The sequence below is a fragment of the Zosterops lateralis genome (genome assembly GCF_965231275.1).
Source record: "Zosterops lateralis genome assembly, contig: HAP1_HAP1_SCAFFOLD_58, whole genome shotgun sequence".
Taxonomy (NCBI): domain Eukaryota; kingdom Metazoa; phylum Chordata; class Aves; order Passeriformes; family Zosteropidae; genus Zosterops; species Zosterops lateralis.
This window is the reverse complement of record NW_028154608.1, coordinates 268816-282110: the sequence shown is the minus strand read 5'-3', so window position 1 is coordinate 282110 and position 13295 is coordinate 268816. Positions and strand designations below refer to the sequence as shown.

The window sequence follows — 13295 nt, the reverse complement described above, 5'->3', positions numbered from 1 at the left end:
TTCATCAGCGGCAAGGGGCGCCCCCGAGAGCGGACGTAACACAGTTAGATTGGAAACTGCTAGCACAGCTACGCGCCACCGTAGCTCAGTTTGGGGTCACCAGCGAGCCCGCAAAACAGATGTTAGATTATCTTTTTAATTCCACAGTCTTGTTGCCCGGAGATATTAAAGGCATAGCTCGGTTAATATATACCCCCCACCAGAAAATACTTTTTGAGGCGCGCTGGAAAGAGGAAGCAGCCGCTTCTGTTGCTTTGCCGCGCCCTGCGGGAGATCCTCTTCAAGGAATTACATTAGATGAGCTCATGGGCGATGGTAACCACATTCCTTTAGAACAGCAGGCTGCGTTAGGACCGGAAAAGCTTAGAGAGGCTATGACGGTTGCAAAAAGAGCTATGGATAAAGTTCGAGATCCCGGAGGTCTCCCCATCTATATGGGAATTAAACAAGGTCGTGAGGAACCCCTTGGTGCATTTGTAGATAAGATTATGACTGCTTTATCCAAAGCAGGCGTTGCTGATCACATGCGTGATGCAATCCTGAAACAATGTGTTATTCAGAACGGAAATTCATCCACCCGGTCTCTTATCTCGACTGCACCAGGAGATTGGACTGTTCGTGACTTGTTAGACAAGGCTGCAGCACTCCCGGCTGGCAGTCAAGTTTTTATGATACAGGCATTAGAAAAAATAGGGGAAAAGATGAGTGAAGGTCTGAATAATCAGGCACAGGCTCAGCAACAGGTATTAGCTGCCCTTGCACCCCTTCAGGCCCCGGCAGTACAGCGCCGTCCAGCTCCCACAGGAGCTCGGATGAAGTGTTTTCGATGTGGACGCACCGAACACATACGTCGTGAGTGCACCGCGACACAAGGCGACAATGGACTGGTATCTTCTTAACTCTTCAGAACTTGCGGAAGCCCTGCTTAATGCCCCTAGCCACATCACCTCAGCACCGCTGGCCCCGAAGCATTTGCAATGGTTAGGACAATGGCAGTGGATTGTTAAACCCCTTCGGGAGGATAAGCCTATCCCGAATGCGCTTACTGTTTTCACTGATGCTGGACGACGATCACGAAAGGCAGCTGTCACATGGAAAATCCAAGAACAGTGGCATCATCACATTATTCAGGCCACTCCACAAGACAACCTGCAAACCTTGGAATTAGTGGCGGTCATTTGGGCCTTTCAAACTTTTGCACAGCCCGTAAATGTTATCTCAGATTCAATGTATACTGTTGGAGTTGCGTCAAGAATAGAAGATGCGAGCATCAAGGAGGTCAACAACCCACGGCTAGGAAAACTCTTCATGCAGCTACAGAGAACACTACAAAATCGACAGCACCCATACTCCATATTACACATCCGAAGCCATAAACTGGAAGAAGGTTTAGGAGAAGGCAATGCCAGGGCAGATAAACTAGTAGCAATACAACAACCAGCTCCTCTCCCACGCACGACGGCAGCACGAGAAAGTCACAGCATTTTTCATCAGAATGCCAAAGGACTTGCTCGCGAGTTTAAAATTTCACTTAACGAAGCTCGAGCAATAGTAAAAGCATGTCCCACTTGTAGTTTCCACAATGGAGGCCAAGGAATTGGCCTAGGAGTCAATCCCTGAGGTTTGGAGTCTAATCAATTATGGCAGATGGATGTAACTCATTTTGCAGCATTTGGGAAACTGAAGTATATTCATGTTACAATTGATACCTATAGTCATTACATTTGGGCAACCGCACAGGCAGGAGAACAAGCAAAGCACGTTGAGAGACACCTGCATAGCTGTATTGCAGTTATGAGTGTTCCTAAGGAAATCAAAACAGACAATGGGCCTGCCTATGCCAGTCAGAGATTTGCAAAATTAGTTAGTTTTTGGAACATTAAACATGTTAGAGGAATCCCTAATGTCCCTACAGGTCAGGCAGTAGTAGAACGAGCCAATAGCACCCTGAAGCGGTACTTAGAAAAATATACCAATCTACACATTCCAGCAGAAAGATTGCTTAGGGCTTTGTTTGTATTAAATCATCTTTGCCTGTTTGCTGACAGGGATGTGCCCCCTGTCATGATGCATTTTCAGAAGGACCCCACGCCCGTCCCTCCTGTATATGTTACATATAGAGACCCTAAAACTGGTGTGTGGCAAAGCCCTGCTCAGGTTCTTTACTGGGGAAGAGGTTATGTATGTGTTTCCACCCCTACAGGCTCTCAATGGATTCCTGCTAAATGGACGCGTCCTGCAAATCCACAAGAGCAGTCCGGAGGAAAGAAGGCGACACAGGCTTCAGACAACACTTGCACCATTGCTGCTAACAATACAGAAGCAGTTTGGGATCTCCTTCCACATCGAATCTGAGGAGGACGTGCAGCTCCACGTCATTCCCCTGTTGCATGAACTTAAAAAATAACTCTAAGTCCATCCATGCCAAGATAAAACAATTGCAGCAACATACAGCACTGTTACGCAGGGATGATACATTTTTTGGACTTAATCTTGGGGACTGGGGACTTACAGGATGGCTTAAGGGTTTGGTTCAATTTATACTTGTAGGAATAGTTATTCTGTTTATGTTATTGTTACTTTTGCCTTGTATTTTGCAATGTTTGCAGCGCATGTTAATGTCAGCATTTACATCAAAAAATGTTGCCTTACTTGCTGTAAAAGAAAACGGGGGAGATGTAGAGAGCCTGACTGAAGAATGGCTGCGTTCCAAAGGACATATACTATGCGGCTAGTAAAAGTTTAAAAAGTCAAAGTGTCATTGAAGCAGATCTGGTTTAGTTAACAAAATGCAGAAGCTTCCTGAGGAATGTAGAGTAAGCCATAAAGATAAGGATAACACTAACAGTGGGATTAGTACTTAGCAACGTGTGCGTCATTGGCTGAGAGCCAATAAGGAGCTATATTTTTGCAATATGTATGAACTAGTTATGAAGTGTATAAAAGTGTAAGACAAATTGAAATAAAAGGAGATATGCTGACCATGATAGCATGAGGCATGTCTACCACGGCTCAATAAATCCCTTACACATTCCCTGTCCCCGAGTCCCGCCCGGCTCTGGCAGCAGGAGCCGCAGCGCAGCGGGCGCCGGCCCGGCCCAGCCGGGGCTCCCGGGCAGGAGCAGCAGCAGCGCCGGCCCCTTCCCACCTGCTCCTGCCTCGCCTTCCAAGGCCTTTGTCCACCTCAAGTCGGCACTAGAGCAACAATCACCCACCAACAGCCCTGATTGCTCAGGGCCCGCCTGTGCTGCCCTGGCCCAGCCTGCAGAGAAAGAAAGGATCGGCTTCCAGCGCTGTTTTCAGCCCTGTTTTCCTCCCCCTGAGGTGACAGCAGGAGGTGCTGCTGCCTTTGCCTTGGCAATTGTAGATCATGGCTGCTCTTGCCCCTCTTCTGGTGGCCACTTGAATTTTATCCGTAAAATTGCAATTGCCCTTTTTGATCAGTGCCACCCAGAGGTGCTTTTATGATAGGAAACTCTGGCATCATGAGTAGCAGATCTCCAAATGTTCACAAGTCCCTGAGCACAAAGCTGAGGAGAATTAAAGCCACACAGGCCACATTTGCAGCACTCAGACACAGCCCTGTTGCTGCTGCTGCTGCTGAAATAGAATCAACTGGCAGAGGCCATCACAGAAATTGCCTCTGCAATGTCAAATAAAATGAAAATAATCCACCAGGAGAAAGAGAAACCAGAACTCCTCGACTCCCTTCATTGCTTCCTCCGAGCAGCAGCAGCAGCAAGTGGAGATGGGCAGAGGTATTTGCAGCTGCTGCTGATCCCAGCTGGAGCCCAGCCTGCTGCCCAGGGCCAGCGGGAACCTGAGCCCAGCCCGGGCAGCTCCCGCAGTGTCGGGAGCTCAGCGCAGGCGGGGCCAGGCCCAGAGCCCCGGGCACGGCCGCCCATTGCGGGGCAGCGGCGCAGGCGGAATGTCCTGCGGCCCAAACCTCCTGCTCCTGCCACACAGCAGCGCCCATCCTTCTCCCCCTGCTCCTCCTCTCCCAGCACGCCACCAATTCCAGCTCCCAGGAGCCTTCCCAAGACAGGATTAGACTCTATCAAAAGCAGTTTAAAAGAGATTACAAACTGCACTGTGTAAAAATAATTTGCAAAAGCCAAGATATAAATGTGAAAGCCAAGAACTAGACAGTTATTTCTAACAGGTCTCCTGGCCTAACAGAACACCAGGACTGTGCTAAATGAGCAGATTGAAGGAATTACAAGGATGCACGCTAGGAGTACTGAGGACACATGAAAGGCTGTCTTCGTTTGAAAGACAGGGATCTGCTGGGGAGGGGCAGGGCCTCCCTAGAAATGGAGAATTCAACCCCCCTCCCTCCAAATATTATAATTTAGAAAAGGAAAGGGGCTTTCAGGCAGAGGGATGAGGTTCAGAAGAACAGTTCTTTACTAGTATATATAACAAGGCCAACAAACAACAACTGCAGCATTAATAGCAAACACAACCAGGAACTTTGGGAGGCATTGTTTCACAAAGCCCGGGGCAGTCCAATCTCTTGGGACCCTGACAGCACCAGGCTGGAAGAGTGAAAAAAATCCCGGGCTGGTGGATGGGATCAGAAGCTGTGCAGTGGCAGCTGGAATGGCAGGGATGTCCCAGCAGGGCAGGGCAGTGTGGGGTCACAGAGCAGCAAAAAGCCTCAAGGCAGCGCCAAAGAAACGGCGGCAGCGGGATGGGGCTGGGCCAGCAGGGCAGGGGGAGACGAGCTCAGAATTCCTGGGCACATGAGCAGGGGTTGGCAGATTTCACAGGACTCGACTCTTGTTTCTTTAACCTGAAAGTTACTAAATGACTTCACTTGCCTTTGCAGGACTTTGAATGTGACTCATCTCTTGGCATTTGCATCCAGCTGTTTCTTGAGAAAAGAGGTGGCCTGAGCAGCAACTAGACTGGAAGTCTGGCAGCAGTGCAGTCTGTCAGCTCAGCCACAAGACCCAGGAGCAGTATGAAGAGGAAATTATTCTGTATTGAGGGCATTTGCTTCAGTGTACAGGTTTGTACTCTGTGTCGAGTACTGTATTTTAAAATGCAAATGTAAACTTTGTGGTTTACATACAAGAGATGAATTCTTTAGAACCATAGATTTAAGATGGAGGCTTGGGGGCCGTAACTGAAGTGGCATAAATAGAAATCAGAGCAGTCCAGGCTGCTCCTGAAGCTGAGCACAAGGAAAGCTCAGCACTGCAGCAGCTCCCCACAGAGGTGGTGCCCTCTCCATGGCTGGGGTTGTTTAGGGCCCTGCTGGATAAAGCCCTGAGCAGCCTGGTCTGATCCCTCAGCTGCCCCTGCCGTGCTCTGGAGGTTGGGCTGCGGCACCTCCTGAGGCCCCTCCTGCCCCAAGTTGTTCTGTGATTGTGTCCCAGAGCCCTGCAGCAGCCAGCCTGGCTCGGGCACCAGCCTGCACTTCCTCACTTTGGAGTTCTGCAGTGGCTTTGACTTGTCTGATTGTCCTTGGGAGATATTCTTCTCTTTAATGCTTCATTGCCATGACTATCTGTGCATGCACTGAAGAGAAAAGAACTCAGTTGCTGGGGAAATGAGCAGCTGCAAGTTGAGGGTGCAAATTTTAGATGGTTGATAACTGGGTCTTGCAGGGCCTTGGGGCTGGCCATGGATTTCCCAGCAAAGGCTGCAAAGACACTGGAACAGACTTGTCTCTGGATTTCTCAGTCCCTGTGGATTGGTTTTCAAAACCTGTGGATGGATTGCTGAAAGTCTCTAGGTGCTTGTTGAACTCCAGGAGTTTGACCAGAGCACACTTTCTTGGTGGATTTTCCAACCTATACTCTGAATTTTGAATTTGAACCATTCAAGACTGTAAAATTAAATTAAGTTGTTTTTTATTTCTTCCCATGTCAGTAAAGTTTTTCACCTTTGAGAACTTTGTCAGTCTTCTACAGGGGCATATGCTTGTCTCTAGTGATTTTGCAGTTTTCTTCTTCAATACCAATTTCATTACATGACTTTTATCAGTGTTTTATCAGTATTAAACATTTGAACAGTGTATTTCTGATGAATATATCACAGCCCATAATCAGCCTCAGAGATTTTCCAGATTATCTGAAGGGGATATAGCTCTTATCAAGGTGTCAAACACCACAGTCACTTAGACCTTGATCTCTCAAAGTCCTCATCAGCATTTTTTAAACAGTATTCTTTTCCATCTCCTTTCATGTAAGAAAGGTCTTATTCCTGCCATCACGGTGTCCCACAATTAAAACCCCACTGCTCTGTTTAGTACCTGTAGGTAGTGGAATTGCACTGTTTCCTTTGAAACCACGGACGTGCTTGGGCTGCAGCCCTTGAAAGAATTCCTGATTGCAACATAATTTTGTGTGTCACAGGAGGTTACTGCTGCTGGGAGGCTCTGTGCTGATCCTTTGGAAAAAAAAACTTCAAGGATAAATTCAATGGAAAGCTCAGACAAGAGAGTCATTGGTAGTTGTACAGATCTTAATTTTGTCAGTTTTCCCTTCCTTTAATTAAAAAAAAAAAAAAAAAAAAAAAAAGTATTTTAAAGTTTAAGTCCGGTTTTTTCAGCAAAAATTTATTTGGAAGTTTAGTGGGCCATTTATTCACCCCAAATCTGGTACCAGTTCTTTTGACTCAATGATGACTCAGAAAATTTGCAGACATTCCTTTTGAACTTTTTCTTATCTCTTATATTATATTTTTCTTATCAGTGGTAGTGCTGACAAAATTTTAAGGCCTATGCTTTGGACAAAAAAACCCCTTTTTATAGATCATCAGATTATTTTCATTGTGGGAAAGAGGTATTAGTTGGAAATAGATTCTCTTAGGGAAAGGAAGATTTTCTATTTTGAGGTGATGTGTTGAAAGAGATTCATGGAAAGATTTGACCCATTTATCTCCAGCTGATTTTAGGGGGAAGATGTGCAGGCTCTGAAGAGCAGCATTTGATGGCCTCAAGTTGGGGAACTCCAAACCCAAGGTGTCTGTTTGGGAAAACGTTGATTTCTGTAGAGCAGGTACTAAAGTTGGGGCCAGAGCTGGGAAGTGTGGCTCCCAGCCCAGAGCCATCATCTCCATAAAACCACTCCTCCAAAGTCCTGGCATATTTTGGGATAGCCTGCAGCTCAACAGTGAAAACCAACATCTTGTATAAAGAACAGAGAGGGAAAAGGGTAAAAAATGTCAGAAGAAAGTAATTTTCATGTCTTGGGAGCAGAGAAATCATTTCAGTGAGCCATCTCTGACAGAGAGTTTTGGAAAACAAACACAGAATATTAAATTCACTGCAGGGAAAAAGCCAACTCCATGCTCAGGCCACGATATTTATCGAAAGCAAGTCTGTGACTGCAGGAACTCTCCTGCACAGAGGAATCCTGCAGGGCCAGCTGCTCTCCGGAAGGAGCCTGTGAGCTCCATCAGCCTTTTTGTCAAGCAGGGGCCAAGTCCCAAGTGTAGCAAGTGATTGAAAGATCCTGCCCAAGCCCTGCCCAGGTGACCCAAGGTGAAGGGGGGGGAGACCCCAGAGCCTTTTGGGGACACCTGGGACACACCTGGGACCCCCGGAAATCCCTTTGGGAGACCCCAGACTCTTTTGGGGACACTTGGGAACCTCCGGACCCATTTGGAGAGTCCCAAGATCTCCCTGGGATCTCCCCAAAACCCTCTTGGAACCCCCAAACTCCTCTAGACCCCCCTTGGGACACCCCCAGACCCATTAAGGAATCTCCTGGGGACCCCAGAGCCATTTGGGGACACTTGAGGACCCCCAAGGCTCACCTGGGATCCTCCCAGAAACATTTGGAACACCCCTGACACCCCAGACCCATTGGGGTCACGTGGGACTGCCCCACACCCATTTGGGGAGTCTTTGGGACCCCAGAGCCATCTGGGGACACTTAGGGACCCCTAAGGCTCACCTGGGATCGTCCCAGACACATTTGGGACACCCCTGACACCCCCAGATCCATTTGGGACTCCCCAGAGGCCCCAGGCCCATTTGAGGACTCCCAAAATCTCTCTGGAACCCTTTGGGACCCTGTCCCAGACCCATGTGGGGACACCTGGGACACATCTGGGAGCCCCCAGACCCATTTGGGGACCCCCAGAGACCCTAGACTTATTTGGGGATGCTCCAGGACCCACCTGGGACACCCCCAGACCCATTTGGGAACCTTCAGGTATCCTGCAAAATCCCCCAGGCCCATTTCGGCACCACCCCCTCCCTTTCACCCCCCACCCAGACCCCGCTGGGTAACTTAGGGGATATTTGGGGTTATTTTGGAGATGTTTTGGAGTAAATTTAAGGATTTTTTGGGTAATTTTGGCAATATTTTGGGACAATTTTGAGGTAATTTTGGCCTGATTCTGAGGTAATTTTGCTGAGATTTTGGGGATAATTTGGGGTTAATCTTGGTGTAATTTTTTTACATATTTTCGGGTAATTTTGGGGATGTTTGGGGAAATTGTGGGGATATTTTCAAGATATTTTGGGGTAATTCTGGTGTAATTTTTGGGGATGTTTTGTGGTAAATTTGGGGTAATTTTGGGGTTTTGAGAGTACAGATTTTTGGGATATTTTGTGGTAATTTTTGTGTAATTTTGTGGATTTTTTGGGGTAATTTGGAGATAGGTGAGAGAAAATTCCCCGGGAATGTTCCCAAAAAATTCCCAAAAATCTGCAGAGAGGGTGCCTAAAATAACCCTGTAATATTAAAAAAAAATCAAAAAAATGTTTGGGGAATGTTTCTCTAATCCTCCAAGATGTTCCCAGAATATTCCCGAAAGTATTCATGGCATGTTTCTAAAATCTCCTGAAACACTGCCAAAATATATTCCAAATACGTGCATGGAGTTTTTCTAAAATTGATTAAAATGTTCCCAAAAATCCCAGAAGTGTTCATGGAGTGTTTCTAAAATGTCCTCAAAATGTTCCCCAAAAATCCCCAATAATGTGCATAGACTGCTTCTGAAATGTCCCTGAAATATTCTCAAAATATTTCCAAAATCCTCTGAAAACATCCTCAAAATATCCCTGCAATATCTCCAAAATGTTACCAAAATATTTCTGCAATGTTCCCAAAATGTACCTGAAAAATGACAACAACTTCATCAAAATCTCCCCCAAACATTCCTAATTCCCCAAAAATTTTTCAGAGAACATTTCAAAATGTCCCCAAAATGTTCCTAAAACATTTCCAGAATCTTCTCAAAATGTCCCCAAAATACCCCCAAGAAAATTCCCAAACTATTCCAAATAATCCCTACACTGTTACCAAAATATCTGAAAAATATCTCCCAAACATTTTTTTAAATATCATTGCTGAGCTGTAATGGCCCATTAACAGAAGAGATCCCCATGGAGGTAATGGGAGGGTGAACAGAGATAAGAATCAATGCCCCACCTGGTTTTAACAGCTGGCTTGTTATCAGAAAGGCACTTGCACCCTCCCTCCTGGAGATAAAACAGATAAAAAACACCTCCCCAGCCAGGTTCCAAAAGATGGAATAGAATAAACTTTTTTGGTTTTTTTGTGAGTTTTTTTTAATAGTTGGGTTTTGTTTGTTTGTTTGTTTCTTTTGGGTTTTTGTGGGTTTTCCTGGGGTTTTTTTGTTTGTTTTTTTGGCTTTTGTTGTGTTTAGTTAGAAAACCCAAGCCACCCTTCATGGCTGACAGAAATTAGACTTTGTCCCCAGGCCCTGCCCACCATGTCCCTCATCCAAGCCCTGGCACTCCTATGGATCAGGAACAGTGTGGCCAGCAGGAGCAGGGCACAGATTCTTCCCTGTGCTGGGCACTGCTTGAGGCAGCACCTCGAGTGCTGTTTCCAGTTCTGGGCCCCCAATTTAGGAACAACATGGAAGGGCTGGAGTGTGTCCAGAGAAGGGAACAAGGCTGGGGAGGGCTCTGGAACACAAGTCCTGTGAGGAGCAGCTGAGGGAGCTGGGCTTGTTTCTCCTGGACAAGAGGAGGCTCAGGGGAGACAAGGCAGTGTCAGGGCACAGCTTGGACTTGATGATGTCCAAGGTGATTTGCAGCCTTGCTGATTGTGTGATTCTCTGAAAGCAGCCTTGCAGCAGTGTCAGGATGAGGCCTGGGCCTCCTCTTCAGAAGGTGCAGCAGCCCAGGTCCCTCAGCTTCTCCTGAGAGCCCCAAAGCCCATCCTGTCAGTCCTGCAGAGCCTCTGTAGCTCCTCCTCATGGCCCACAACAGGAGCCCCACAGCCAGACACAGCAGCCCAGATGTGCCCCCCTGGCCTGGGGTGCCTCTGGCAAGGGAGCAGCCCCAGGCACTGCAGGAGCCTGCAGACAATTCCTGAAGCCCTTGGAGGATGATCCTGCTCCCCAAGGGACGTTCCCATGGTGCCAACTCAGGAACTGCAATGGGGAGTGGGGCCAGAGAGGAAAGGGCAACCAGGGATGGGCTGTTTGCAGGGGAAGGGACAGGGGTGGGCAAGAGGAAGAAATTTGTAGCAGGGAGTGTAAATAAAGCCAAGATGAAGCAAAGGAAATGCTGAGGGCAGTCTGGGAGTGGCTGCCAGGCAGCCCTGGCTCTGACCGACATCTGCAGTGGCACAGGAAACTCAGAGCTGATGGGAACAAACTCTGTGTGTGACTTGAGAGGCCACGCCAAAGCTGAGTGGTTTCCCTGCTGTGGCCCAGCCCTTCCTGGCCCCAGGGGCTGATGGCATTTGTGCTCCCTCAGGTTCATCTCCCCACACCAACAGCATGGGGGTGCTGAGGCCTGCTCTGGGCAGTGCAAACAGGGGCTCCTGAGGCAGTGCTGCCGTGTCTGTGCCTGCAAGGATGCGGCCCCTGTGTGAGCTGGGGGACAGGCCAGGGCTGCCCAGGGGGGATGTTGTTGGCAGGTGCATGAGGACGCTCTGGGACGCTGCCCTGGGGTGTCCAGCGCAGTGGGGATGGATCAGCCCCTGCTCTGCTGCTCCTTCCCGTCTCCCCCAGGGCCCTTGCAGAGCCCCAGCCCTGCTGTTTGCCCCCAGCCTGCCCAGGGCCAGCCTGGGGCTGCTCCCGGGGCTTTTCTGTGCTGAGCATTGGCCTGGGCGTGTTCTGGAGAGAGCCTGGGCAAGGAGCCTGGACCCCATTCTTAGGCTGCAACCCAAGATGGAACCAAAGCAATGTATTCTATTGCCATCTGTGAGAACCAGGTGGGGCAGTGTTCTTTATCTCTTCCGTGGCCCATCCCTCATAACTCCAGGGATTATCTTCTTTTAATGGCCTGCCTGTTAAAACCAGGTGGGGCAGTGTTCTTTATCTCTTCCATCCCCCATCCTCCCTCCAGGGGCTTATCTTGTGTTAATGGGCCATTGATGTTCACTGCATGACTGAGAAAAGTAACATCATCCCATTGGGAGATGCTTCACCCAGAGGGAGGAGCCAAGCATTCCTACCTGGATATAATCTCAGATTCAGCACACCAGAAGCAGTCTGTTTCCACTGGATTCCCAGAGGAGCACCAGACCCATCTGCACCATCACTGGATTTTCAGAGGAAAACTACACTCTTCTACAAAATCTTTACTTCAAGAAAACCACAAGTGTAACTCCAGGAGGACTGCCGCCCCAATTTGATTGGACTGCTACCAACACCCCTAACTAACTGGGCGTCAGGTTGTATTCTGACTCTGTCTGTTGCTTTGGGTTTTTTTTACTACTGCATTTTTAGTTTAATTTTTTATTTTTTACTTTAGGCTGCAAGGAACTGGAAGATGCCCTGGGACAGCCAGGCAGGTGAGAAGGAAGTCAGTGCCCCTTTCCCCCTCTCTCCTGCTCCATCTCCCAGCCCAGCACGGCCCCCGGCTGCAGGACAACCCTGCTGCCAACGCCTTCATGCCAGAGATGGACTGGGGGGATCTCCTTCCCCTTCCCTCTGGCACGGAGGCAAATCCCATCCTCTCCTTGTCCTTCCTCCTCCAGACAAGAAGCTGAGAATGGAGACCAGGGAGGACAAATCCCCACAGCAAACCCTTGTGGAAGAGGCTGTTTTGAGCGGCTCCACAGCACAAGAATCCAACAGGGAGGAAAAGCCCCAGAGATCCTGCAGGAGGAGGAGCTCTAAAGCCATCCCAGGGGGCTCTGAGGAGCAAAGACCCACCCAATTCCAGGAAGGTGGACAGAGCTTCAGCCGGGGCTCTGAGCTGGTCCATGAGCAGCTTCATGATGGGGAGAAGCCCCACAAGTGCTTGGAGTGTGGGAAGAGCTTCAGCCGGAGAGACCACCTGATCAGACACCAGAGGATCCACACTGGGGAGAGGCTCTATGAGTGTCCCCAGTGTGGGAAGAGATTTCAGAGCAGCTCCACTCTCCTCATGCACGAGCAGATTCACACTGAAGAGAGGCCCTTCCACTGTCCCGACTGCAGGAAGGGCTTCAAGCGAAACTCCACCCTCATCAGGCACCGGCACATCCACACTGGGGAGAGGCCCCACAAGTGTGGGGAATGTGGGATGAGCTTCAGCAGAATCTCCCACCTGATCAGCCACCAGAGGATCCACACCAGGGAACAGCCCTACCAGTGTGAGCAGTGTGGGAAGAGCTTCAGCCAACGCTCCAATCTGATCCACCACCAGAACACCCACGCTGAGGAAAGGCCATACAAGTGTGGGGAATGTGGGAAGGGCTTCAACCAGAGGGGCCAGGTGATCATCCACCAAATGAGCCACACTGGGGAGAGGCCCTATGAGTGTTCTGAGTGTGGGAAGAGGTTTCAGACCAGCTCAGATCTCCTCAAGCACCAGCAGATTCACACAGAGGAGAGGCCCTTCCGCTGCCCCGACTGCAGGAAGGGCTTCAAGCAAAACTCCCACCTCGTCACCCACCGGCACATCCACACTGGGGAGAGGCCCCACGAGTGTCCCCAGTGTGGGAAGAGCTTCAGCAGGAGCTCTCACTTGACCCAACACCAACGGATGCACTTGTAAGGGAAGCCCTGAGAGTGTCCTGACTGTGGGAAGAGCATAATTTGAGTCTCCACCCTCATCCCCCATGAGAGGACTCACATTGGGAAGAACCCTGGTGACCCACATTCCCTGTGATCCATGCTGGGAGGAAACCTGTCCCTTTCCCTGCCCCTGGCAATGATGTGAGGTGGGACTTAAGTATGTGAGAGTCTGGCCATGGCCCTGTCATTGTATTTGATCCCATCTCAGGTCATTTCCAAGGACAGGAAAAGAACTCTCTATCTCTCCCAAGGAAAAGGGTGTCCTATCCAGGCAGGAGGAAATACATGGGTGTGAAGAGCCAGTTGATCTTGTTGTAGTTTTCCCTGTATATAGTTTGTCTTATCCC

The 13295-nt window shown here is 49.0% G+C and overlaps 1 protein-coding gene across 1 annotated transcript in view; it reads right to left on the bottom strand.

Annotated features, from left to right (window-relative positions):
• Positions 1 to 497: 497 nt before the first annotated feature.
• The window catches only part of LOC310923469 (uncharacterized protein), a gene marked incomplete at both ends in the record, with an annotated part of 29461 nt that continues 16663 nt past the window's right edge, over positions 498 to 13295 (bottom strand). The window contains one exon of the mRNA XM_083885461.1: positions 498 to 539. Coding sequence (XP_083741587.1) covers positions 498 to 539 — 42 coding nt within the window. The remainder of the gene's footprint in view (positions 540 to 13295) is intronic.